Genomic DNA, 24,985 nt, shown 5'->3' with positions numbered 1-24,985 from the left:
ACTCCTGCCAGGTGTTCTCACCATTGCCTGACTGATGTACTCCTCTCAATATCAACCTGTCCCCGTAAGTCCTCCAAAGATCCCTTGTTTGAATCTATGTGAAGCAGCCCTTACTACAGGTATACAGCCACAGAGAAGCATTTTATTCCACACTAGCATGCACCCATTCAAATGCACATACCCTGGATCCCAGTTCTTTTGAGTTTACTCTGGTTGCAGGCTTACCACCTCCCCCAGGGGGCTGAGAAATTTGTTTCACATTTGGCCGGACTTTCTGACTCTCTTCTCTTGCCCTAATCTGCTGTACCAGCCCCCAAACTCTTATTCATTTATCTCACTGTCTATCTTCATAAATAAATACATTTACCCCAAAAAATGCTTTCCCACAAATGCAAATGCAGATGAGCCTCAGTCTCTAAGAAATCATTAAACCTCCTTGTTGCATGTAGAAGAGAAATAACCCTGAGACAGGGTTAAGACTGGGAATCCAGCATGATAAGTTGTCTGAGTCTATTTAGCTACCTCCTCACCAACTCTGCCAGATCCTTCTGTAAAATAAAACAGAGAATTAAAAACATATGCAAGTATCTTTCTATGTAGTTTCTTGTCAAATAACTAAATGCAGCTTTTTAAATGTCATTTTTTCTTTAGACTTTAGGAGGGCATGTGGTGAGTCGGCCTAATTTTTCTGACCTAAATCCCATTTTAGCAGCAGGAAATGCAATCATCAATCTGGTATCAAAAGGTAAGAGACCAAGCTTTAGGCATTCTATTTCACATGGACCACTGTCAGTTATGTGGCTTCTGCTATAAATTATGAAGTAGAACCCAGGTATATCTACCTTGGTAGATACTATAATTGCATTACCCTAGACCTATGGAAGAAACTGATCAACGGTCCTGCTTTCCAATTGTTCTATATTATTGATCAGATACCTCATTATGCCTAACAAGTTCTTAAGTGTTTGACTCATGTATATTCATTTAGTCCAAATTGTAATGTCAAAGAACCTGAAAACAATTAATGAGACGTCTCCCTGTGACTTTGCTACTATATATCTGGGAGCCAGTGGCTCATGTCTATAATCCTAGCTACTCGGGAGTCTGAGATCTGAGAATCACAGTTCCAAGATACCCAGGCAAAAAAAAAAATCCATGAGACCAAAGAATCTTATCACTAAAGAAAGCCAAAATGGAGCTGTGGCTCAAGTGATAGAGTGCTAGCCTTGAGCAAAACAAGCTCAGTACAGCACCCAGACCCTGAGTTTAAGCCCCAAGACTGGCACCAAAAAAAAAAAAGTTATGATATATTTATTGCACAGTTTCCTAAAGATGGCAGTTTTTCTTACAGGATTTTTCACTTTAAACTAAATCAAATTTGTGGGACATATTAGTCTGTATTTCTCTCTTATTCAAACACAGTTTGAGCACTGTGCAGGAGAAAAAAATTTAAGCTTAAAGAAATAGAAGCAAGTTGATATGGTCCATATTTTCTCTTTGATTCCAATCACATTCTAAGAAGAAATGCTACACAAGATAATGTGGTAAACTTCTTAAGAAAAGTGCATGTGTACATATGCATGTGAAGAGACCATTTCTTCCACTAGTGTCATCTCTGGAACTTCAAAAAGGTCATTTGAAGTCGCTGGATCTTAGTCTTTCAATTTGTGAAATAGTAACATTACAGAGGTGTTTCCAAATAACTGTATAAAACTTCAAGCCCCAATCTATAAGTGACATATGATTGACTAGGAAAACCTGAAAAGACTCTTCAGCTATTCTGGTCCCACCCTGTCATCATGCAGACTAAGCCTCCAGAGCTCCTGGGACTTCCCTGGGGTGGCCCAAGCTGGAAGCTGGAACCCGTGTTCCCTCCCAGCTCCCAGCCTACATGCCCTCTTCCCACCTGATACATCCGGCACTTGTACCATGTTCTGCTGTTTGTTAAGCTTGTCCTAATCCATTTCCTCTGCAGAAGGAGACCGGCAGATTCCTTTAAATGGCCCTTTCCTTGAGGGATCACCTGAGGCCAACCTGAGACCAGGCGAGGTGGTTTTGTCCATTTATATTCCTCACTCTTCTCAGGTGAGACTCCCAGACCCACCTCCCAGCCAAGGAAATCACACACAGACTTTGAGAAGAAATGCCCCCACTCTACTCCTACCTAATTGCTTCAGATATCTTCTCAGGGCTGTTCCCAGGGAAGGACAAATTCCCCCAAATAACCATTTGATTTGCTGTCATATCAGGACCATAGTATGACTTTTGTGGGCATTTTTGCCTACATGGCTCTCTTTCTCCATAAAAAATCAAATAGGTAATACAATTGTGTTTGTATAGAAATGAATATAGCTTCTCTCTCTCTCCCCGCCCCCCTCTCTCAAAGGTATACTAACCCTGTGAAAAAACAACTTTTTATGGAAAAGGAATTTTAGGCTTTAGACAAATATGCATCATAGTCAAGATTCCATGAATTTACAGTCAACATCTGGTCTCTTAAACTGAAAGTTTATTAACATACATGTATTTCCAAAGTCAAGATTTATTAACCAAATAACTGAAATAAAATACTTATACCCTAAGTGCTGGTAGGCTAAGATCGAGAGGCTCAAGGTTCAAAGTGTTCTAGAGCAGAAAAGTCCTCAAGATTCCATTGCTAATTCACCAGCAAAAAGCCAGGCTAGAAGTGTGGCTCAATGGTAGAACACCAGCCATGAACAAACAAGCCAAGCAAATATGTCAGTGTGAGCAAGCAAGTATGAGGCCAAGGTTGATCCCTGGAACTGGGGAAAAATTATTTATGCATTTACCATCTATCTACCACTTTAGCTCACAAAGCAGTGTTACATCTGGAATAGCCTACAAGTGTTAATAAGATACTAATATATGTTACTGAAAACTAATTTTTTAAGAAGGGTATTAATGCCTGATATCCTGTCCACCTAGCTCTCCAAATGTAACAGGAAGGGTCTGAAAGAGGAAGCAAAGTTTAATCACCTAGAACAAGAAATGACTAGAGAAAGAACTACAATAGTTCTGGGCTAGAAGATCCAAGGATGGGGGAAAACCTGCATTGGAGTCATGAAGGGAATGTTGCAGCAGCTTGGGTCCAGCATTGAAGGGGACAGCCTCTGAATCTGTGGAGAGAACAGATGGCCTTCCGGGCAGGATGATTACATTGTGATGGACCAAAGAGCAGATGAGGGCAGCTGGAGCAGCCAGGTACAGTGAAGCCAGCACGGTGGCTGCCTCCATCACCAAGCACAAGCATAATCACTGCTATGAGGTGTCTGTTTCACCTGTTAGCAGAGAGCCACCATTTTAGGCTTCAAACAAGTCCAAATCTAAATGAAGGAGGTACTTTAAAAAGTTGATCTCATAGGCAAATAAAATGTATTTATTAAGGAGGACAGAAGGTGAAAAGATTGGTAGATGGCTGATGCATCAATTCAGGCGGCATAGTAGGAGCAGGAGAGGAGAGGAAACAGTGCAGTGTTTCCAATGCCTTTTATCACTAGTGTTTCCTATACCAAAATAGTCGTGCCGGCTAGGGCCCAGTTAGTTGGACTGATTCTCTCTCCCACCCCCACCATTGTGTTGACCATGAGCCAGTGTTCTTCACTAACTCACTCTAGTGTTCTTCAGTGGTGAGATTCCACCTGGAACAGCAGGTGCAGACTTAGAGCTTTGGAGACCACGTGTTCCAGTGGTTTTCACCTTTAAAAAAATAATAATAACAGTATGAATTCTTCAACTCTTCATTCAAATGGCATTTACATAGAATATAAAGTTAAGATATAGGTAAGATTGTGGTAGCCCTTAAAGGCACTTCATCTCCTACTCTTCCTTTCAGCCCACTCAGCAGCCCCTGAGGCACCATCCTATCCAACCCAATCTCTTATTTTAAAGAACATAAAGATCTAAACAGTTCAAGTCACTTACCTGTGATTCAGAGCTGAATGGCCATGAGGGTGGGGTTCAAGTCTAGACTCTGGAACCACACAGCTTGGGTTTGAACCCCAGCTCTGTCAGTTTCAATGTGAACCTTGTACAAGTCACTACTATCTATCTGTTTTCTCACTGGAAACTTGGAAATGAGTAGAACAGCTGAGATTAAACTCGGAGTACATTAGACAGACAATACTAACATTCAAATGATAGTCACAGCTCGTAAGATTACTAAAATCATTCACAGGATCCTTTTTGTCAAAAATATTCATCAGATAGTGCTGGGAATGTGGCTTAGTGGTAGAGTGCTTGTCTAGCATGCATGAAGCCCTGGGTTTGATACCGCAGCACCACATAAACAGAAAAGGCGGAAGCAGCACTGTGGCTCAAGTGGTAGAGGGCTAGCCTTGAGCAAAAGGAAGCCAGGAACAGTGCTCGGGCCCTGAGTTCAAGCCCCAGGACTGGCCAAAAAATATATGTATTCATATATCTACCTATATCTATAGTCATCAGAGGAAGTGGCACTGTGGCTCAAATGGTACAGTGCTAGCCTTGAGCTGAAGAGCTCAGGGACAGCACCCAGGCCCAGAGTTCAATCCATACAACCAAAAAAAAAAAAATCATCAGAGTTGCTGCTGTATGACAATTATCAGAGATAAGCACTAAAAATTCTATTTTTCTGTCTTTAGTGGCACTTTGTGTCAGGGCTCCGGATGGCTCAGCGCCAAGAAAACGCCTTTGCCATAGTCAATGCTGGCATGAGCGTGATGTTTGAAGATGGCACAAACATCATCAAGGACCTTCAAATATTCTATGGAAATGTGGGCCCCACTGTTGTGTCTGCAAGCTACACCTGCAGCCAGCTCATTGCAAGGTATGCCATAAGAATCTGGGGCAAAAAACAGACCCTTATGTTTTTAATTCCTTCATATAATTATTCTTACAAATTTTTTCTAGTTTTTAAAAAATATGTACATTTACTCTGGGCATGGTGGCTCACACCTGTATTCCTAGCTACTCAGGAGGCTGAAATCTGAGGATTGAGGTTTGAAGCCAGCCTGGGCAGGAAAAGTCCATGAGTCTCTTATCCCCATTTAACCACCAGAAAACCAGAAGTGGTGCTCAAAGTGGTAGAGTGCTATCTTTGAGCAAAAAAGCTCAGGGACCGTGCCTAGGCCCTGAGTTCAAGCCCCAGGACCACACACACACACACACACACACACACACACACACACACACACACACACACACAGAAATATGTATGTTTATCCACAAAACTTAAGCACTGCAGAAATATATACAAATATATGTGTGTATATACACATGAAGCATATGTATGCTGTATATATGTTGTGTGTGAATATGTGTGTATATATGTATATTATATATACACACACGTGTGTGTGTGTGTATGTAGTATAAGCTCTCCAAAAGCCAACCCCTTCAAGATACAATAACTGTTTTTTCACAGGCTTCTGTAGTAAGATTAATTCATAAATCACATGGCTTGAGTAGATCTTACTTTTAAGTAATTAACTTGAAATGTAACTGAGTGTCCCCCACATTGGATCTTGCAAATGAAGAAATCTGAAATATCCTTTTAATGAAGATGACATAGTCATGAAGGTTACAGAGCCTTCCTCCCATCCCTCTCATTACCTGAAACATTTGAGAAATAGGTATTTTTAAAATTCCTCTAGCTAGAGATATTATAATAATTTTATTTGCTCATTTATGCTCATTATCTGGAACGTAATGCAAGTTTTACCTCCAATGCTGAAATAAAACCATGCTTGCTAAAAAAGTTATGTAGAAACTTTCATTTGTGTACTGTTTTGCAACTATCTACAATAACTTGGTCATTGGCTAACTGGGGGAGGGGGGGACATATCTTGTTGAGATAAAGCAAGCAACCAAACTGTAAAAGTTACACATCTCAGAAAGCTTTGATTTTAGTGGGTTCCTAATTGGTTTGAGGGATTTGTTTGGGGTTTTTTCTTTGTTTGTTTTGTGCCAGTCCTGGAGTTTGAATTCAGGGCCTGGGCACGGTCCCTGAGCTTCTTTCTGTTCAACACTAGCACTCTACCACTTGAGCCACAGCATTGCTTCTGGGTTTTTCTGTATGTGGTGTGGTACTGAGGAATCAAACGCAGGGTTTCATCCATGCTAGGCAAGCACTCTACCACTGAGCCACATTCCCAGCCCATGTTTGTTTGTTTTTTTGTTTGTTTGTTTGTTTGTTTGTTTTTTAACCCAAGTTATTTGAGTTAATTCATATTCCTAACTCATTTATTGTAAACAATAATAAAGTGCAGTCAGTAAGGAATATTTGTGAGCCACTGCATCCTTTGCTGAAAAAAACAAAGTAAATACTTGAAGGTCTTTTGTTTAGACTTCAAAGGTGGCTACAGTTAAAACCCACCTTTCCTTGTCCTACCAGTTTAGTGTCTTAGTATACTCTCTGCTACTGTAACAAAATGCCCAAGAGTGGGTAATGCATAAGAAAAGAAGTTTTACTTTAGCTCATGATTCTGGAAGTTGGAAAGCCAAGAGCATGCTTTCAGCAAAAGCCTCTTTGGTGGCAGAGCATGGGCGTGTTTCAGCCCATAGAAAAAGTGGAAGGCCTACCTCCAACACAACTTGACCACAACCATATTTCCACATGAGAGGACAGACTGTCATACACTGTGAAATGCTCCCATTCTTCCCTACCAGGCAATGGGATGACCAAATGCTGAGTGATGCATGTCGATGGGTGCTGGAGGAGATTCAGATCCCACCCACAGCCAAGGGCGGCATGGTGGAATTCCGGCGCACCCTCATCATCAGCTTACTCTTCAAGTTCTACCTCCAAGTGCGTCAAGGACTGAATGAAATGGTAATGACTTTGCTGGGTGTCTGGGTGCCTTGATATTATGGCCATGAGTCTGCACTGGATGAAGGTTCACTGTCTGGTTTGGATAATCCATTGAATGTACCTGAGATAGGGTCTCAGAATGGAGCGTCCCGCCCCCCAGCAGCTCCCCTGTAGGGTTCTTTATTCCCTTCTTCTTTCAATCCTGGGATCAGAAGCAGAGAGCTTTGTCATTCCCTTTGCCTTATAATCTGTAGGACAAATATTAGAATGCAATATAAGGTTGACCAAGCATAGGAGGAAAAAGTCATTAAGAAGTAAATTGTACCCTTTCCTATTTTAAACAACTTCCATATTAAAGTAATAGCTTCATATTTAGAAAATGTGAATTGGGCCCCAAAGGAGGGGAATGGTCACTTGTAATCCCCCCACCCACAACCAACCACTATTAATATCTCAGTGTGCATCCTTCTAAGCCCTTCCTTATAGACATGTTCATATGTATATATTATATTCATAAATGCTTAAGATCACACACATCAATACCATCATGACATAAAAGTCTCATAGTCTATTTATGGAGAGATGTACCACCATTTAATATGTTTTTTGTTTTCAGACATTAAATTGTTTCCAGTCTTCTGCTAACTGTATTTTTTTTACCTAGCCTAAAGGAAAATATCTTCCAGAGTGTTTCTTAGAATATAATCCCTGCCTATGAGTTCCTTTGATAAACTTAATCCACAAATGGATCCAAGTATAGCAGATGAAAGACTACACACCCATGTTTATTCAATGACTAAGAACTTTGTTCTGCTAGCTCAGCCAGTCTTCTTCATTATTTTATTAACGTTATTTATTATCATTGCCATTATTCTATTCAATTATATATTATTATTTATCCCATTATGTACTGTATAGCACATTCAGTATATAAATATATAATCAGGCACCTGTAACATATAATCCACTAAGTATCATTTTTATGTTTTATAGTATTATAATTGTCTTGTATAACATATATTCTATTATATTACATATCCCATCATTATAGAAAATTCAGACAGAAGCAAAAGAGTTTTAAATCAATTATAATCTAGTGGTCATACTCTAATAAATACTAACATTTTGAAATATATACTTTTATGTGCTTTTTTATATTTATATAAGTATATTTATTTCTTATGAAAATATAATCTTTTATTTAGCTATATTCCAATATATGTGTGTGGAAGTATACATATAGATATACATGTTTTATGTATATTGGGAGGGTGGTACTACTGGTGATTGAACTCAAGGCCTTGTGTTTGCCTGGCAAACACTCTGCCACTTAAGTCCTGCCCAAGTCCAAACTTAACTATATTTTTTCAGTGCTTATAAATATCCTTCTTCAAAATAATTTTTATGATTGAAGAATTTTGCTTCTAAATATATCATAATTTAACCATTTCCCTGTGGTTAAATATTTAGCTTAATTCTGTCTTACTTGCTGTTGTGAACAATCTGTAATCAAACATCCTTGTAAATTATTTTCTTACTTCTTGATGGTTTTTCTGAGACATGTACCTGGAAGATTGGTCTGGGTAGGAAAGCACAGCCTCTGTCTAGAAATGAACATATTTCCATTCATTCAAAAACAGGAGCTTGCTAAGGAGGGAAGGCTTCACTTCCTGGAAATACCTTTTATTTTTTTCTATTTGCATAAACAGATGTCATCGTTATTCTTCAAACAGCTACTATCTAGTCTAGGAAACTTAAAACTCAAGGCTTCAAGTCTTGCCAGCTTAGAGAACAGATGGGAAAATAGGTTGGTTAGCCCTATTTCTACACAATTTTCCAAGCTCGTAGCTCAGATTGTAAAATTAAACGTAACGTAATATCTTCTTTTCAGGATCCTCACAAATTCCCTGATATCCCAGGAAAGTTTGTGAGTGCTCTAGACGATTTCCCCATAGAAACACCTCAAGGAATTCAGATGTTCCAGGTCAGTGGGTAGGGTTTGGGGTTTTTTAATCTGTCTTTGCTCTAAGATATTTGCATGTATACATCTCCTTCTTTTCTTTAACAATGTATTACTAGTAACAATAAATAAGTCTATTTAAAAAAGAAACCAATGTTACCTATTATAGACAATTTCCTTAGTTTAGCTCCTTTGCTTTTACTTAAGGCTACACAAAGAACTAGACCGCAGAATCTTCCTTCTCTGTTTATTTTTAGTTTTATAGCCTAAAACTTTTCTTGGACAATGTCCTTCCTTTAAGTCTGACTCAATATTTCTGCCTTTGGGAAGTATTCATTGCTTGATTCTAAGAGCTTTCCCAGAAACTAGTGTATTTCCACTGATTTATAGCAATTATATAAAGAAAAATAATCATTCTCTATTGCTATACACCACATTACTTTAATATGTCTTTGTGTGTTCTGCTTCCTCAGAGAGACTGCAATCTTGAGGACAAAAACCATGTCTTCTATGTTTTTTTCTTTTTTTCTAGGGGAAAATGCATTGAAACCATAATAGATCCCCTACCATAGTACTCAAGGAATAGTTACTAACCTGGGTTCACAGAAACAACTATCCAATTACCTAAACTTAGTCTTGATTTGTGAATAAGCTACATATAGCAGACCCAGTTTTTAGAGCTTGAGAACTTCTGGTGAAAAGTAACCTGTTTTCTTCATTAACAGTGTGTGGATCCTCATCAATCCTCACAAGATCCAGTTGGACATCCAGTCATGCACCAGTCAGCCATTAAACACACCACAGGGGAAGCTGTGTTTGTTGATGACATTCCACCCATCAGCCAAGAGCTCTTCCTGGCGGTGGTCACCAGCACCAAGGCTCATGCGAAGATCATGTAGGAACTAAGTGATCTACCTATGTTACTGCAATGCATCCAGAGTTTCATGTTCAAATTGAGAGCTAATTACAGCCATCTCTTTAAGTCAGCTCCTCTTCTCAAGGAGAATCATTTTGCAAACACATTTAGAAATAGTTTTATTGCCTGGGCCCTGGTGGTTCACTCCTGTGATCCTAGCTACTCAGGTTGCTGAGATCTGAGGATCAAGGTTCAAAGCCAGCCCAAGCTGACAAATCCAAAAGATTCTCATCTCCAGTGAACCAGCAAAAACTTGGCAATAGAGATATAAGTTGAGTGCTAGAGAAGCAACCTTGAACAAAAAAGAATCCAAACAAGAGAAAGAACACAAGCCCCTGAGTTCAAACCTTAGTACCAAAAAGATTCTATGCCCAAGAATCAGAACACCTGATGAATACCATTTTTTCCAAAATAGACTATTTTGGAACCCATTGACTCAATCTATGATTTGGTTATAGATCCCATTATTGTTTTCCCTATCTAAAGAAAATTGTAGAGACCTTACCCCTGCAACTTTCATACTTGCCTTCATATTTTCCCTCCTAGATCAATTGATACTTCAGAAGCCATGTCACTTCCAGGTGTGGTTGATGTGATCATGGCAGAGGATGTCCCAGGGGATAATAACCATAAGGGGGAGATTTTATATGCACAGCATCAGGTATGTGATAGACCAATGGCTTATTATTTCAATACTTTGTTCAACAAGATTATTGGTCAGGCCTATGACATCCAGCATGGTCAGGTCACAGAGACTTACTAGAAGCTGATGACTCTGAGTAGGTTTTCCACTCCCTTCAGAAATCATGGATCCCATTGAAATTCTGATAAAAAGCCGGAAGTTCTCTCAAGGGAGATTCCTCCCAAGTAGCTGAGAAAGTCAGAGAAGCACTGCAGAGCAGAATACCAGGTTGATTGGATCATGGCTTGTGCCATGAGAGTGAGGAGTACAAGCAGAGGCAACAGAAGGCACATCAGTAAAGTCAGATAATCAAGCTGTCTTCTGGATTTTGTGTCTCTCAAGTCCCTACTCAAGCCCTTGTCTTAACTCTATTTTCAAATAGTCTTCTTTTGAGCCACAAAAATGCAGTAGGTAAAATTAAGGATGTTGGAGTCATAATTTCTTCTTGATGATGCTATGGTTTAGCTAACTGACAACATGTGGCTTCTCCACAGGTAATTTGCGTGGGTCAGATCGTCTGCACTGTGGCTGCAGATACTTACGCACATGCAAAAGAGGCAGCCAAAAGAGTGAAGATTGCCTATGAAGACATGGAGCCGAAGATCATCACCATAGAGGTAGTTAGACCAGGAATAATGTGGTATGCGTTGACAAAACTATATGTCAGCCTCCCTCTTCACTTCATCCAGCGCCACACTTTGAGAGTAAAGCCTCCAGGAAACTGTACTTCATGATAGAACACTAAGATCTTTCCTATTGAACCCCTATCTTCTCACCAAAGCCTCTTCCAGAACCTGGGGGAATGAGGTATCCTGGGCCTGTTTCCTTGAGGAATCTGCCAAAACCAGGCAAAAAATAATAATAATAAAAGATAAATTACCCCAGAGAAATGTCTTTATGAGATCATATAGAAAATCAGTCAGTGGAAAAGACTAGAGCATTGCCTGGAAACTTATGAACGTTGTATCCATGCCAGGAGCCGATGGCTTACATCTGCAATCCTAGCTATTCAAGAGGCTGAGAGCTAAGGATCACAGTTTGAAGCCAGACCCGGCAGGAAAGTCCACGAGACTTATCCTCAATGAACCACCAGAACACCACAAGTGGAGCTGTGGCTCAAAGTAGTAGAGCACTAGTGTTGAGCATAAAAGCTCAGGCACAGTGCTCAGGCCCTGCGTTCAAGCCCCCTGTACAATAACAACAACAACAAAGTTATAGCATTTACTGTATTATAGACTATTGGGCCCTCTGTCTCCCATTCACTCACTGCTTCCACTACACAAGCTATTGAGATGGACTGTTTAAAATCTTAATGTGACTCTGCCATTCAATAGCTTCTTAATAGCAGTGACAACTTTATCCAGGTTTCTTACGCTCCACATACATCAGTTTCCTCATCTGTAAAGCGGGAACCTTAAAGTATCATACCCAAAGGTCACTGTGAGGTTTAAATAAGAAATTTTAGGTTAAATGCTTAGACTGGAACCTGAGACCAGGAATGTATTCAGTAAGTTTTAGTTATCATTTTGTTTTGATAGCACTGTTATTGATGATGGTGAGGATATGTTGGGTTTTGGTTTAAACCTCCAGTACCAACCAAAGTGCTTTACCTAGAGTGTGTCCTGAAGGTGATGGAGGGATAGAGAGATGTATAAGTAGGAGGCAGCCTTGAGCATCCTCTTTGACTCTCCTGTCTTTCCCAACAGTTGCCAAGTTCAAAACTTTCCTGATTATGCTTTAAATTCCCTTAAATCTCCTTTTCATCCTCACATTCACTCTACCTTTCAATCTGATCAATAGCACTTTGTGTTCAAAATAATCATTTAAAGAGACTCTTGCCAGGCTGGCATAGTTGTGTCCATAATTCCAGCTACACAGAAGGAAGAGAGTGGAAGAGTTGAAGCTCGAGGCCATCCCAGATCAAAAAAAACAAAGAAAAGAAACGAAATTGTGAGACTTCATCTTATCCAATATAAAAACCTGAGTTTGGTGCCATGTGCCTGTCATCCTGCCTGTGCAAGAAGTATAAATAGGAGGATCACAGTACAGACCAGCTTCAAAATAAATCCCAGAACCTATTTGAAAATATCTAAACCCAAAGAGCTGCAAGTGTGGCTCAAGTGGTAGAAGGCCTGTCTGGAAAGTACAGAGCCCAAAGTTTGAACTCCAGTACTATCCCCCCACAACAGAAAGGGGAGAAAAAGTGGGTCTTGCTCATTTCAGCTCATCTACCCACCATCTTAACTTATAAGTCACCAAGTTCTTCCGGCCATCTCTCCTATCAGCCATGTCCTCTTAGTTAAGGTCCAAAGTTGGTATAGAGAAACAGTCTCCCACAGATCAGCCACAATCTACATTTGCAAACTCATTTTCTATCTACTGTTTCTTGATAGAAAACCCCTACTCCAGCCAGCCTAGATTTGTCCTCATTTGGGCCCTCACTTGAGTTCACCCTCAAACTATAGTTTTTGTTCTTTTATTATTATTATTATCACCATCATCATTATTATTATTATATTCAAGTAGTTGTACAAAGGAGTTTCCATTTAACAGAGATGTTTATGAATATTATATCCTGATCATCCCTTCATCCCTTTCAACATTCTCACTCATCCCACTTCAACCCACCTCTTCCCTCACTCTTCTTAATGTTGTAGGGTATACATTGGATTCTTGTCTAAATTCTCCACCCTTCACCTCTTTATTCATCTACCCTTTATTCCTTTGCCTTAAAACTATTATTTGATCATGTGCCCTTGGCTTGAAATGGTTCAGGATCCAGTTCAGGTAGCCAATTCCAGGCCATTTCTTGGCATTTCAGACCCCACCAACCCCCTCCTTCTTAATCTGTCTTTACTGTGTCATATATATTCCTCACCCCAGATTTGGCACCTTAATAAAAAAAGTGCCTCAGGTAGCCACTTAGAAATCTAGAGGCAGGGCTGTATTTGTTCTTATGTCCACCTCAGTCTTGAACAAAATTCATGAGCCACCCATGACTATAATCCACTTGAATCTGACCTCTTCCCTTTCCTCACACTGACTTAGGATGTGATTGACTTTGTGTGTGAAGCTCTGATAGAACAGGAACATGGAATTACAATAGAAGAATACATAGTTTATTAGAATGAAAAAAATAATGATTTTGTTTTTGTTTGTTCTACTACAGCAAGCCCTAAAGCATAATTCCTTTCTATCTGATGAGAGAAAAATTGAGCAAGGAAATGTAGATCATGCATTAAAACATGTGGATCAAATCATTGAAGGTAAGTGCAAGTCTTGAGCCAGAAAAGAAAAAGCTTTCTCAAGCCAAAGGCTCTAAATTCAGTCATCAATCTTGAAAAAAGAAATGAAGTAGACAGTACCTCTCTATCCTAATATAATTGTTAAGTAACAGTATAAAATGCATGATAAGTCTACAGCTTGATGAATTTTGGCATATGCATAAGCCTATGTAAGTATAGCCCAATTTGAAGTATAGAATATTTCCAGCACTCAGAAATCCTTCTTGCATCCTCTAACTGCAAAGCAGTGTTCTAACTTTTATTATTGTGGATTAGCTTGACATACTTTGAAATCATATAAGTGATTTCTTACATGGCATTATTTCTTGCATAGATATTTCTTTTTTTATTGTTTGGTAATATTTCACAATACAAATATTCCACAATTTAGATATCCATTGTTACTGCTGAATAGATATGGAATGGAATTGTTTTTATGATCCCTATTACTTTAGTGAAAATAACTTATTTGAAAAGAAATATATCCAGAAATTAATTGCTAAGTAATAGCATATTTATGTGGCTAGCTTTAGTATTCAGTGTTAATTTTTTGTGTGTTCATGTGCCCATCCTAGGGCCTGAACTCAGGGCCTAGGCATTGTGCCTGAGCTTATTTTTCTCAAGGCTAGTGTTTGACCACTTGAGCCACATTTCCAATTTCAGCTTTTTAGTAGATTTTATTGGAGATAATATTCTTTTCTTATATTTGTTGTTACTATAAAGATTATAGTTACATAAGTCTAAAGAGTACATTTTTCTAAAGAGTACATTTCTATCTCCTAGTCTTTCCCTCCTATCCCCACTCACAGTTATATAATTCATTTTCTACATAATGTCCAGTACCATTGCTGCATTTGTTCACTCTTTGGCCCTCCATTTCTGTTCCTCCCCTTATACTCTCAGAGACATATAAATGAACAAACAGAATAAAAATGAAAGAAAACAAAAGCATCAAACTTCTTGTTTCTATTTCCTGGAGTTCATTTTGATAAATATTATTTTGTATGATCATGTATACAAAGGCATTATGCCTTTCTGTTCCTCTTCTAAGAGTATCCTCCTTTGGTCTCACTACATCTGAATGCCTAGGACCTGTATAAGTTATTATGACCCCATGTATTTTAGATCTAGCTTCTGCATATGAGAGAAAATATTCACCATTGGTGGAGATAAGATTATTATGGATTTTCCTGCCTGAAACTGGCTTTGAACTGCAATTCTCAGATCTCAATCTCCTGAGTAGCTATGATTACAGGTGTGAGCCACCAGCACCTAGCTGTTTCATAATGTTTATAAGTAAAAGTTGATTATAATCAGTAATACAATTATATAACATAATTATATAATGAATATTAGTGTAATTACTCATATAAATATTTAGCTGGTTTATTGATTGATTGGTAGATTCTTTTCAAACCCTAGCCTGGGCTTTGAAGCACTCTGGTGTATTTTCTGTTTGTTTTTATTCTCATTCAAAGGGCAGCATATTGACAGGATGCCATTTGAGATTTTCGCCAATGTGGAAGTCCAGAATTTTAGCACAGTAATAAATGTGAAACACGAAGGGAACCGTGGCAGTAGTGACCACAAGCCACAGAGCACATCAACACAAAGTGCAAGGCAAAGGCTAAGAATTAGGTGACCTGAGATTGAAGCCCAACCCTGAAGGTTCCTACCTGTGTGACCTTGGGCTGCTTAGTTAACTTCTTCTGTGTCTCATGAGAGGAGGCATGGGGACTAAACTGTCAGTAACGTGCTTCGCCTGAGAAAATACCTAATATTTTATAAACCTTATGGGGTTGTTAAATAGGTAAATTTGAATTTAAAATTGAATTTGAAATATGCTACTTTAGCATAAGGATTTTTTTTTTTTTTTTGGCCAGTCCTGGGCCTTGGACTCAGGGCCTGAGCACTGTCCCTGGCTTCTTTTTTTGCTCAAGGCTAGCACTCTGCCACTTGAGCCACAGCGCCACTTCTGGCCGTTTTCTGTATATGTGGTGCTGGGGAATCGAACCCAGGGCCTCATGTATACGAGGCAAGCTCTCTCGCCACTAGGCCATATCCCCAGCCCCCATAAGGATTATTGTGAGCTGAGGCAATTGAGAAAGAGCAAATTCAGGGAAAAAGACCACCTTTCTTTTTGTGTCTTTAAAGGATACAAATTCCCCTGTGTGCAGATACCCACCCTTCCCTCTCTCATGGCAGGAAGGTCAGAATAAGAGACAATCGTACATTCTTATCAGCCTGGAGATGGCATTGAAAGGAAGCCACATAATAAACCTTGCTAAAATAAACCTTATCTTCCAGAAGTTTCTCCCATATATTTATCTTCTCATATTTTACCACCTATCAAAGGTGATCAAACATATTTCATTGAGCTTGTCACTTCTGTAAATAGTATTTTGTTAAAATGGCATATGTGCTTCCAGCCCACTGCCTCTTAGGGATTTTATTTCATTTCTGTGAGTGCTCATCCCCCCAAAGTATATGCAATAAAACCGTTTCTCCTGTTGTTTTTTGTTTTTAATACTCCAGGGAATGGAAACAAGAGTGTTTTTTCCTTGTCGTTTTTCTTTTACTTCCTTTTTGTCTTATTTGTTGGTTTATCTGTCCTTTAGAGAGACAAAGGGTGAACAAATGCAGCAGTGGTACTCACTAGACACTCAGTTGATGATGAACTGTGCAATTGTGGGTAGGAATGGGAGGGGAAAACTAGGAGAGAGTGAGGGAAGGAGTGACATTGTCCAAAAAGAAATGTACTTATTACCTGACTTATGTAACTGTAACCCCTCTGTACATCAACTTTAAAATAACAATTAAATAACTAACTAAATGTTTAAGTGAGCTAAGCACTGGTGGCTCACCCTCTAATCCTAACTAGTCAGGAAGCTTAGACCTGGAAAATGGTAGCTGAAAGCCAGCCTGTGCATAAAAGACTCTAAGACTCCATCTCCAGTTAACCAGGAAAAAATGGGCTGGGGACATGGCTCAAGTGGCAGAGCACCAACTGTGAGCAAGAAAGCTGAGCTAGAAGATAATTTTTTTTTTTTTTTTTGCCAGTCCTGGCCCTTGGACTCAGGGCCTGAGCACTGTCCCTGGCTTCCTCTTGCTCAAGGCTAGCACTCTGCCACTTGAGCCACAGCGCCACTTCTGGCCGTTTTCTACATATGTGGTGCTGGGGAATCAAACCCAGGGCTTCATGTATATGAGGCAAGCTCTCTTGCCACTAGGCCATATTCCCAGCCCGATAATTTTTTTTATTTGTAGCAAAACAACTTCTTTTAATATAACTTGTTTAATAGAACAACTTCTTTTAACAGAATATGGTTCTTTCAGGTGATTATCAAGTAAAAATACCATCTTTTAATAATTAAACTAGGGCCAAATGCCTCCCTTAGTGTATCCTATAAAGTGATAAGAAGGTACCGAACAAAGCCAGAAGAGCAGGCTGCTTTTAAGGTCAAGATCAACTTCAACTGTGCCGCTTTATACTTTCATGTCCATGAGCAAGTTACTTATTCCTTCTGTCTCATTAATCATCAGCATCACCAAATGGAGGTATACGTGACTGTTCTCCACCTTGTTTTACGGTTGTGGACACTGGGGTTAACAAGCTAGCCAAATTCACTGAACAGAGGTGGCTGAGCCTGCATAAATAGTCAGATTACCTGTGCTCTTAGGTTCAGCGTAGCACCTCACTACACAGACAGGGAAACTGAGGCCGCATAGGACTTGGGGGTGAGGATGAGGTGGGAAGCCCAGCACAGCACAGACAGGATTAGAAAAGTGTTGTGAGGTGATATCAAGTCCAGTTCTCCATAAACTAAAAGAGCTCCTTTTTCACACACAAAACACCACCGGAGCTCCCATGATGAGACCTTGACTAAGCATTGCCCTTTGCTTGTTCTTTACAGGTGAGGTACATGTAGAGGGACAGGAACATTTCTACATGGAAACACAAACTATCCTGGCTATCCCCAAAGCAGAAGACAAAGAAATGGTGTTACACCTTGGGACACAGTTTCCAACCCATGTTCAGGTAACAGGATATTTTGGAAAGGAGATGATAGGTGGTCATGTGATGGTATTTCTCCCAATCCTGCGCCTTGAACTCCATTCATACTTGACACTAGCTAAAGACCAGCATGGACAAAATGATGCAGTAATAAAAAAAAGACGTTTCCAAGTGACCTGGAAATGTTGTTACTTTCTAAAACACAATACAAAGTTCATCTTTTTCATATAACAGTTGATAGCATAAAACTGAAAGCCTTAAGATTACCCTTTGGTTTCTCTTTGTGGCTCATTTGTATTGCTGCTCTCTATGAATGTTTTTCTGTACAGTTGTGTATATATAAAGCAATTGCATGTCCAAGACATCTTCAGCCGGGCTCAGTCATGGAGATTCCAGCCCTTTCTAGTGCTTGAGATCTAAAGCATCATCGCACCTAGGCCAGTGATGGAAATCCACTCATATTCCTCTTTTTCAAAATAGGGAGGCATTGGCCCTAGAATGATGCCAAGAACCTGGGGGTTGTTTAAAAACTATATTCAGGAGAGGAATAGTGACATACATCACTGAAGGGGAAAGCGTTCCCCAAGCTTTGAGGAGATGCCATGAGATGCTGAAGGGACAACTCTATGGAAGAGGGAAGCTACCCGCTGCCTTTCAGGACAAAATGGAAGGCTGAGGTAGCTGATTCAGAGCTGGGATGTGGGTGACGTTTTTACAAGTTTTGAAGTAGTAATAGGAGGAGTGAGAAGAGTGGAACTGTCAAATTAAGCAGTTGTGTGACTTCTTGCAAGTTACTGAGCAATGAAATCATTTTCTGTCAATTGAAGGAGTGATAAGGATCACCTGTAAGGATCCTTGTGGCAGAGGGTCTGTGGCTCTGGGCGCCACAGGATAAGATGTATGTGCCCAAGTCCCCCCACCACCTGCCCCTACCATCTTCCAAGGTAGTCCACTCCATGCAAGAGTAGGGTCTAGTATCATACACTGGGTACCCACAGCCTGCCATATGCCAGAACCTAGGACCATATGGAAAGCAATTCCTCTAAAGGAGTTGAGTAGACATTTCTCCAAAGAAGAAATATAAATGACTAATAAAGCAAGTGATAAGATGTTTACTATCATCCATCACCAGGAAAAATGCAACTTAAAAACCACAGTGAAGCTGGGCGCTGCTGGTTCATACCTGTAATCCTAGCTACTCAGGAGGCTGAGATCTGAGAATCCAGCCCAAGCAGGAAAGTCTGTGAGAGAAAAATTAACTATCATAAGCCAGAAATGGAACTGTGGCTCAAGTGATAGTATGCTACTGTTGTGCAATAAAGCTCAGGGACAGTGCCCAGGCCCTGAGTTCAAGCCCAAGTACTGGCACAGAGAGAAAGAAAGAAAGAAAGAAAGAAAGAAAGAAAGAAAGAAAGAAAGAAAGAAAGAAAGAAAGAAAGAAAGAGAGAGAGAGAGAGAGAGAGGGAGGGAGGGAGGGAGGGAGGGAGGGAGGGAGAGGGAGAGAGAGAGAAAGAAAGAAAGGAAAGAAAGGAAAGAAAGGGAAAGAAAGGAAAAGAAAGGAGGAGGGAGAAAGAGAAAGAAAGAGAGAGAGAAAGAGAGAGAAAGGAAGAGAGAAAGAAAGAAAGAAAGAGAGAGAGAAAGAGAAAGAGAGGGAGAGAGGGAGAAAGAAAGAAAAAGAAAGAAAGAGAGGGAGGGAGGGAGGGAATGAAGGAGGGAGGGAAAGAGAGGGAGAAGGGAGGGAAGGGAGGGAAGGGAAGGGAAGGAAAAGAAAGGAAAGGAGCAATTTGTAAAGAATAGTCATATATGCTACAACATGATGTCACAAGGACAACATATTTCATTGTTCCATCCATATGATTTGTCTAGAACAAGCAGCTCTATAGAGACACAGTGTAGATTCTGGGTTGCCAAGTGCTGGGAGGCTGACAGGGGTGAGGACCTTTGCTTCACAACTGCAAAGCTTCTTTAGGGGATATTGACAATTAGGTTTTAGATCCTTGAGCTCTGAGTTTCTTTTCCTGGGTAAATGGAAAGCAAGTCAGCTGTGAACTTCCACTGATGCGGCTTCGGGGACTTCCCTGTGTTAGGAGTACGTGTCTGCAGCACTGAAGATCCCCAGGAGTAGAATTGCCTGCCACATGAAAAGAGCTGGAGGAGCATTTGGAGGGAAAGTGACCAAGCCTGCTCTGCTGGGAGCCGTCAGTGCCGTGGCAGCCCACAAGTAAGAATCACAGTGACCACTGACGTGTCAGTGGACTGAGCAGCATAGATGGCATGTGAGTCTCCCCAGCCCAACCTCCCAGCTCTGATCTCAGCCTTCCATCCAGCTCCAGATGGCTGTGTGAAAGAAAGGCCAAAACCTCAGCCTCTCCTAGAAAGTAATACTATGTTTTGAAATAAACTGGGGGCTCTACTGCTGCCTGACTCTGATGCCCTGTCCTCCTTCTCATCCAGGAGGGATATCTAGATGCTAGCATGGTCATGACTGATAAACTTTGTAACTAATCTACCAAAGTGCACTAAGGTACACTGAGGGTAAACTTAACTTTGCCCAGTCTACTGCAACACAAAGTAAACACTGTGTAGACACTTGCCAACAATAGAAAAGGCTGCCCTTGTAGGCAGCTGGTTTGCAGAGACTGAGACCATTCCATCAGAGAGATCTGAAATGGGAGGGGTTGAGCTCAACAGAAAATTGGGTCTAGCCTTAAGTCCCTTTTCTACAGGATACTGGTCACTCATGCCTGTAATCCTAGCTACTCAGTAGGCTAAGATCTGAGGATCACAGTTTAGAGCCAGCCCGGACAAAAGAAAGTCTATGAGACTTTTATCTCCAATTAACCACCAAAAGTCCAGTAGTGGAGGTATGGCTCAAGTGGTATACCTCCAGCCTTGAGTCAAACAGCCATGTATGAGAGAGAGGCCATGAGTTCAAGCTCCAGTACACACACACACACACACACACACACACACACACACACACACACACACACGCAGGCACACACACATACAACAAGAAGATTCCCTTTCTGGTAACATATTAATTCTCCATCTACTGTTTCAAAGTAAAATTCAAAGTAAGAGACCCTATTTCTACTGCAAAATCTCCGTGAAACTCCATAATGCAATGTAAAAATAAATAAAAAAGGGATTGTAACCAAATAATGTACCATTGAACCATGTAAATATTCCGGCATGACTAAACTAGAAAATTAGTTATTTTCTTAAATTTAATATCATGCAGCTTTCCAAAGGTAAGGCACGAGAGCCACAAAACTAAATCACTTCTCCCGGTGCCATGTTTGGACAATATTATGACGCATGCAGCATCTTAACAGAGTCATTTCTAATAGGACTGGCCGCCCAATCCGCTTCATCCTAGAACGTGGTGATGACATGCTGATAACCGCTGGCCGCCACCCACTCCTGGGAAAATACAAAGTGAGTGCTGCCAGCAAGACATCTAGCCCTCCTTTGAAAGTCCATAGTAAAGACAGTTACTACACGTCACACTTCTTGAATGGGATGTTTGGATACTGCCTAAAACCAGGCAGAGCCTTCTGCTGGGCATTGCCCTCAGTGCTCCTCTATTGATGTCACATCCAGTCATATTCTTATGTTAAGTATGGGTTCACGATAATCATCAGATGTGTGTGTGTGTGTGTGTGTGTGTGTGTGTGTGTGTGTGTACACTGCACAGCGGGTTACACATAACAACCACTGAGAGCATTGTCTTCCTGTGATCTCTTGGCAGATCGGGTTCATGAACAATGGAGAGATCAAAGCTGCTGATATTGAGTACTACATCAATGGTGGCTGCACACCTGATGAATCAGACTTGGTAAATAAGAAATATGTATTTTCCAGGCCTTACCCAGGGAGTTATGTGACATCCTTTTTACTAATTTGATCACGGGATTTTATGAACTTTATCATATAAGTTAGAGAAGTGCTATGAAGGGTTTGGGCTACATTTCAGCTACATATTTTGAATATCAGATGGAGATGAAGCTTTGTTTTATTTTTGCTTTAATCCAGGTGATGCAGTTTATTGTGCTGAAATCTGAAAATTGTTACAGTATTCCTAATTTCCGCTGCCGAGGCAGGGCTTGCAAAACCAATCTGCCATCCAACACGGCCTTTCGAGGATTTGGCTTCCCTCAAGCCACAGTAGTGGTCGAAGCTTACATAACTGCTGTGGCAGCACGGTGTAACCTACCCCCAGAAGAGGTAAACAGTCAGAATGCCCGGATGGAACACTGGTATCATCATCAGTTCACACATCTTCAGCTCCTACACAGAGTATTATATCTGCCTCTCTGCCGTTTCAAAGGGAAAAAAAATACAGTGACATTATTAGTCTTTGCTGTTGTAGTAAAGTCAACCACCAAGCCTCATAGTTTCACCTGTAATATCTCTTATGGGTCTGTGGCTCAGCTGGAGCACTCTTGTGGTCTGCGCTTGCTCCACTGGAACGTTCTGGTTTAAGATGGCTTCACTGATGTTTCTGGTAGTTATCTGGGGATACCTCAGCTAGAAAGAAGTCTGTTTCACTGCAACTCTCATCCTCCAAGATGCTGGCCTAGACTCACTATCATGGTGAGGGTCAACGTCCCCAAGAGCGGCAAGAACGTGGCATACCTAAAGGCACAAGCACTTTTCAAGCCTCTGTGTGTATTACTCAGTAGGGTGGCAGGGCTAAGTCACGAGACTAGTCACAGAATTAGTATGAAACTATTCTAGGACAGAAAGAGAGGGGAAGTTACAGTCATTGATACAAACATTTCACCACAATTCAAGACTTTGAAAAGCTAATTTGAAAATGCCTCTGAAGAAAAGGATTTTGAAGCTGCACATGAGCAGCCCATGCCAGTAATCTTGCTACTCAGGCTGAGACCTGAAGATCTCTGTCAAAGCCAGCCCAGGCAGAGAAGTTCATGAGACTCTTATCTCCAATTAAATAGTAAAAAGCCAGAAGTGGAGGTATGGCTCAAGTAGTAGAGCACTATCCTTGAGTGAAAAAGCCAGGCAGGAGAAAGAGGCCCTGAATTCAAGCCTAAGTACAGGCACCAAAAAGAAAAAGAAAAATAAATAGAAAAAAAATATGTTGAATCCAGAGAATTATGTCTTACCATTATTAGAGCTAATAATCACTCCTGATATCTCCCCGTCTTATTATTAATTAAAATAAACACACTTCATCTATACCCAAGAACATACAAACTACCTAAACATTTAGTAGTAGTTTTGGTTGCTACTCTTGTTATAATTTCACTGTTAGACTTGTCCACTTGTGCTGGCATATTTGTGGCCAACTGAATAGCTGCTTTCAAACATTTAACAAAAATGCATGCTTCATATGTAGCCACCCTTTAAAAATCTTTTTTATTTTCTACCTTTCAGGTCAGAGAAATAAACATGTATAAGAAACCTAGCAAAACATCCTACAATCAGACATTTAATCCAGAGCCCCTGAGAAGATGCTGGAAAGATTGTCTGGAGAAATCTTCATTTTATGCTAGGAAACAGGCTGCAGAGGAATTTAACAAGAAGAATTACTGGAAGAAGAGGGGGCTTGCAATCATTCCCATGAAGTATACCATTGGGCTTCCCGTGGCCTTCTATAATCAGGTGAGGTGGGGAGAGAGGTCTCCTCTCAGGAGCTCTTTTCAAATGGCTAACTCTGATCAAAACAAGCATGGGCTAGGGGTGTTGCTCAGCGGTAGAGCACTTGCCTAGCATGCACAAGGTCCTAGGTTCCATCCCCAACACTACACAAAAAAAAGAGAGGGAGAGAGAGAGGGATGAGGGAAGGAAGGGAGGGAGGAGGGGAGGAGGGAGAGAGGGAGGGAGGAGGGGAGGAGGGAGAGAGGGAGGGAGGGAGGGAAGGAGGAAGGAAGGAAGGAAGGAAGGAAGGAAGGAAGGAAGGAAGGAAGGAAGGAAGGAAGGAAGGAAGGAAGGAAGGAAGGAAATGGCAATTGTGTGCCACTAGAGCCATAGCCTCTGAGAACTCAAAAGAAAAAGGGGTAATTCCCTTTACTGAGACATAGAGTAGGTGTAAGCAAGTATTGGGGACCACAGGTATCAGAACAGACGTGGCGGGGGTCAATATTAAGGGCCTCAGGCATCAATCAACAGTGAAGTTCTGGCTCAGGTGGGCCCAAGCATGGACACTGGAGAATGAAGCCAAATTTCAAGTTAACGAGAGAGCTGGAAGTAATAGGAGTGAGAGAGGGATCTCTTCTCACTTTCTTAGTTTCTTAGTGAGGGGAGAAGTGTGATTTGAAGACAGGGCCATTAAGCACATTAGAGCTCCCTGAACAGATAGGGCTCCCTGATACACACCAGATCCTAGAGTTTCTAGATTGAGGCTCAGGGACTACTGGTCCTCTTTCAAATTTTTACTGTAACTGTCAGCGGCTCATGGCTCACACCTGTAATTCTTGCTACTCAGGAGACTGAAATCTGAGGATTGTGGTTCAAAGACATCCCAGACAGGAAAGCCCTTGAGACTCTTATCTCCAATTAATTACCAAAAACACAGAAGTAGAGCTTTGACTCAAAGTGGTAGAATGCTAGCCTTGAGAAGAAAAACAAAAATCGCAGGGACAGTACCCAGGCCCTGCATTCAAGCTCCACAACTGACTAAAGAAAGAAAGAAGGAAGGAAGGAAGGAAGGAAGGAAGGAAGGAAGGAAGGAAGGAAGGAAGGAAGGAAGGAAGGAAGGAATAATAACTTGTGGGCAGGAGCAGGAATGCAAAACAGGAAGGGGTAAGTAACATTATCTGAAAGAGATATGTACATATTACCTGAATTGTGAAACGGCAAGCCCTGTATAGAACACCTGAATAAAATTTTATTTTAAAAAAAGTTCTCATAGAGCTGAACACCGGTGGTCCGTGCCTATAATTCTAGCTGCACAAGAGACTGAGACCCAGAAAAGGATAGTTCAAAGCCAGTCTGGGATGAAAAGGCTGTGAGAATCTGCCTCCAAAATAGCCAGCAAAAAGCCAGGTTAAAAGCATGACTCGAGTGGCACAGGAGCACGAGCTAAGCAAGCAAATGTGAATCTCTGAGTTCAAACTCAAGTACCACTGGAGATTAAGAAAAAAGAAGTTCCTATGGATAAGTTAGTCATACCTAGAACACTGGAAGAGCTGAGTTAGTTGATACGTATCAGGGAGCCTAGGCATTAATACAGCAGTAGAGTTCCATACCACATGCATGAGTGTCATGTAGATTACACTTTTAAAGAAATTCTACCAATTTATAGAACCACCTTCTGTAATCCAGCCATCTCTTTCCTGTGGTCTGGTCCGTAGA

The 24,985-nt window shown here is 40.8% G+C and overlaps 1 protein-coding gene across 1 annotated transcript in view; it reads left to right on the top strand.

Moving 5' to 3' along the window:
- Positions 1–24,985, top strand: part of LOC125350417 (aldehyde oxidase 4-like) — a 133,317-nt gene that overhangs the window by 96,119 nt on the left and 12,213 nt on the right. Inside the window, 15 exon segments of the mRNA XM_048345002.1 lie at positions 652–745; positions 1,976–2,085; positions 4,638–4,822; positions 6,664–6,826; positions 8,697–8,789; positions 9,491–9,660; positions 10,228–10,342; positions 10,858–10,980; positions 13,533–13,629; positions 17,562–17,686; positions 19,750–19,883; positions 21,016–21,103; positions 21,417–21,503; positions 21,701–21,892; positions 23,066–23,293. Of these exon segments, the coding sequence (XP_048200959.1) occupies positions 652–745; positions 1,976–2,085; positions 4,638–4,822; positions 6,664–6,826; positions 8,697–8,789; positions 9,491–9,660; positions 10,228–10,342; positions 10,858–10,980; positions 13,533–13,629; positions 17,562–17,686; positions 19,750–19,883; positions 21,016–21,103; positions 21,417–21,503; positions 21,701–21,892; positions 23,066–23,293 (2,004 nt within the window).

The sequence above is a fragment of the Perognathus longimembris genome, chromosome 4 (assembly GCF_023159225.1).
Source record: "Perognathus longimembris pacificus isolate PPM17 chromosome 4, ASM2315922v1, whole genome shotgun sequence".
Classification (NCBI taxonomy): domain Eukaryota; kingdom Metazoa; phylum Chordata; class Mammalia; order Rodentia; family Heteromyidae; genus Perognathus; species Perognathus longimembris.
This window is presented reverse-complemented; position numbering and strand designations above follow the sequence as displayed.